This window comes from Hyperoodon ampullatus (genome assembly GCF_949752795.1).
Source record: "Hyperoodon ampullatus genome assembly, chromosome: 9".
Classification (NCBI taxonomy): Eukaryota; Metazoa; Chordata; class Mammalia; order Artiodactyla; family Ziphiidae; genus Hyperoodon; species Hyperoodon ampullatus.
In genome coordinates this window covers 38,043,183-38,044,919 of record NC_136922.1, presented here as the reverse complement: position 1 = coordinate 38,044,919, position 1,737 = coordinate 38,043,183, and the positions used below count along the sequence as shown (strand labels likewise).

Sequence of the window (1,737 nt, the reverse complement as noted above, 5' to 3'; positions counted from 1 at the left end):
ACAGGGAATAAGAGGGGGTTGGTGGGATGGAGATGTGGTGGTGGTGGATTGGGTTGGTTGCATTGTTAGTTGTTCTGAACAAAGTGAACCCTGAAGCATTCACATATAAAGTAGTCTAAGTTTCCCCAATTAATTCCATACAACTCCACACAACACCTTCAAAGTCTGAAGTCAGCAGCTGAACTGTAGTTAGAGCTGCAAGGCTCACAAAATCATCAAAGAAACCAAAATGAGACAACCCAGATAGGATATTCCAGCAATTATTCTCAATCTGTCTTTCTCCAATCTAAAATAAGCATCTAATATACATGATGTGGGATGTAGAAAGCCACACTGGAACAAACAGGGTCTACTGCCAAACTTTTCATCAAACACCAAGGGAAACCAACGGTCAGGGTATATTTTAATTTTATCTTATTTTATTTAAAAATACAACAACCCCAATGTTATTCTATCACAATGGGACATGGCTGAACAGGTAGGAGACAGATTCCCCATTGTGAATTCAGATGGCTTCTGCAAGGATCATGGAGATGTCGATCACTTGTATTTTGGAGCAATGCTTCACCTTATCCTCCTAAGGTATGGTATTGGTGACTACTACTGCTTCAAAGCCTGCACTGTTGATGTGAGTAATGGCCGGGCCAGAAAAGATTCTGTGAGTCAAGATCGCATAAACTCTGGTGGCTCCAGCTGAGAAAAGTTTGTCAGCTGCATGGCAGATTGTACCACAAGTGTCAGCCATGTCATCCACAAGGATAGCCACACGATCCTTCACATATCCCACTAGTACCATTCGGTCCACTTCATTGGCCTTCTTCGGTTCTTTGTAAATCAAGGCAAAGTCCACATTCAATCTTTCTGCAACGGAGGTCACTCTCTTAGCTCCACCAGCATCTGGAGAGACAATCGTGCAGTTCCTCCACTCAGAGATATTCTCGTTTATCCACTTCAGGACAGCTGGATCTGCATACAAATTGTCTACTGGGATATCAAAAAAGCCCTGAATTTGAGAAGCATGCACCTGCTATAGACAGCGTATTTACAACAAGCTTGGCGGAGACTGCGGCTCGGCTCTTATCCTCCTTATCCTGCAGGCATACGGGAAGCACGGGATGACTGCAGTAACTCGGCTGGCTGGAGCAATCTTGCAGGCATTAATCATGATCAAAAGCTCCATTAAACTGTCGTTGATTTCGCCACAACCACTCTGCACTATGTGGACATCCCCTCCTCGCACACTCTCGCCTATTTCCACACAGGTCTCCTGGTTGCTGAATTTCTTGGTCACCACCTTGCCCAGCTCCTGGCCCAGTCGGTCGGCAGTTTTCTGGGATAAGTCCTGACGGGAGCTGCTGATATTTGGCATTTTGGTCAACTGCCCTAGGCTCTCTACATCCGGTGATCACCCCGGCAGCTGAGAAAGGAACAGAGGTCAGACCACAGACTATTCCAGCTCCTAGCCAGGCGCGAGAGACCGCAGACGCTAACTAACGGCTTCCGGTTGTTACTCAGCTGTTCCGGTCTCTTCCGGATGTGCTCCGCTCTAAACTGCCTTCTGGGTCTTCAAAAAAAAAAAAAAAATTCCTTCTTGGCACCCAGTTCACGCTTCTAAACTAAAGAATCAAATCTTGGGCTTCGCTAGTGGCGCAGTGGTTGAGAGTCCGCCTGCCGATGTAGGGGACACGTGTTCGTGCCCCGGTCCGTGAAGATTCTACATGCCGCGGAGCGGCTGGG

General features: G+C 47.0%; 1 protein-coding gene across 1 annotated transcript; it reads right to left on the bottom strand.

Annotated features, from left to right (window-relative positions):
• Nucleotides 1-454: 454 nt before the first annotated feature.
• Nucleotides 455-1,369, bottom strand: PRPS1L1 (phosphoribosyl pyrophosphate synthetase 1 like 1; the record flags this gene model as incomplete). The annotated part of the gene is given in 5 exon segments (XM_079711445.1): nucleotides 455-505; nucleotides 509-577; nucleotides 581-1,022; nucleotides 1,024-1,096; nucleotides 1,099-1,369. Coding segments are annotated over 5 exon segments (906 nt in total).
• Nucleotides 1,370-1,737: the final 368 nt, after the last annotated feature.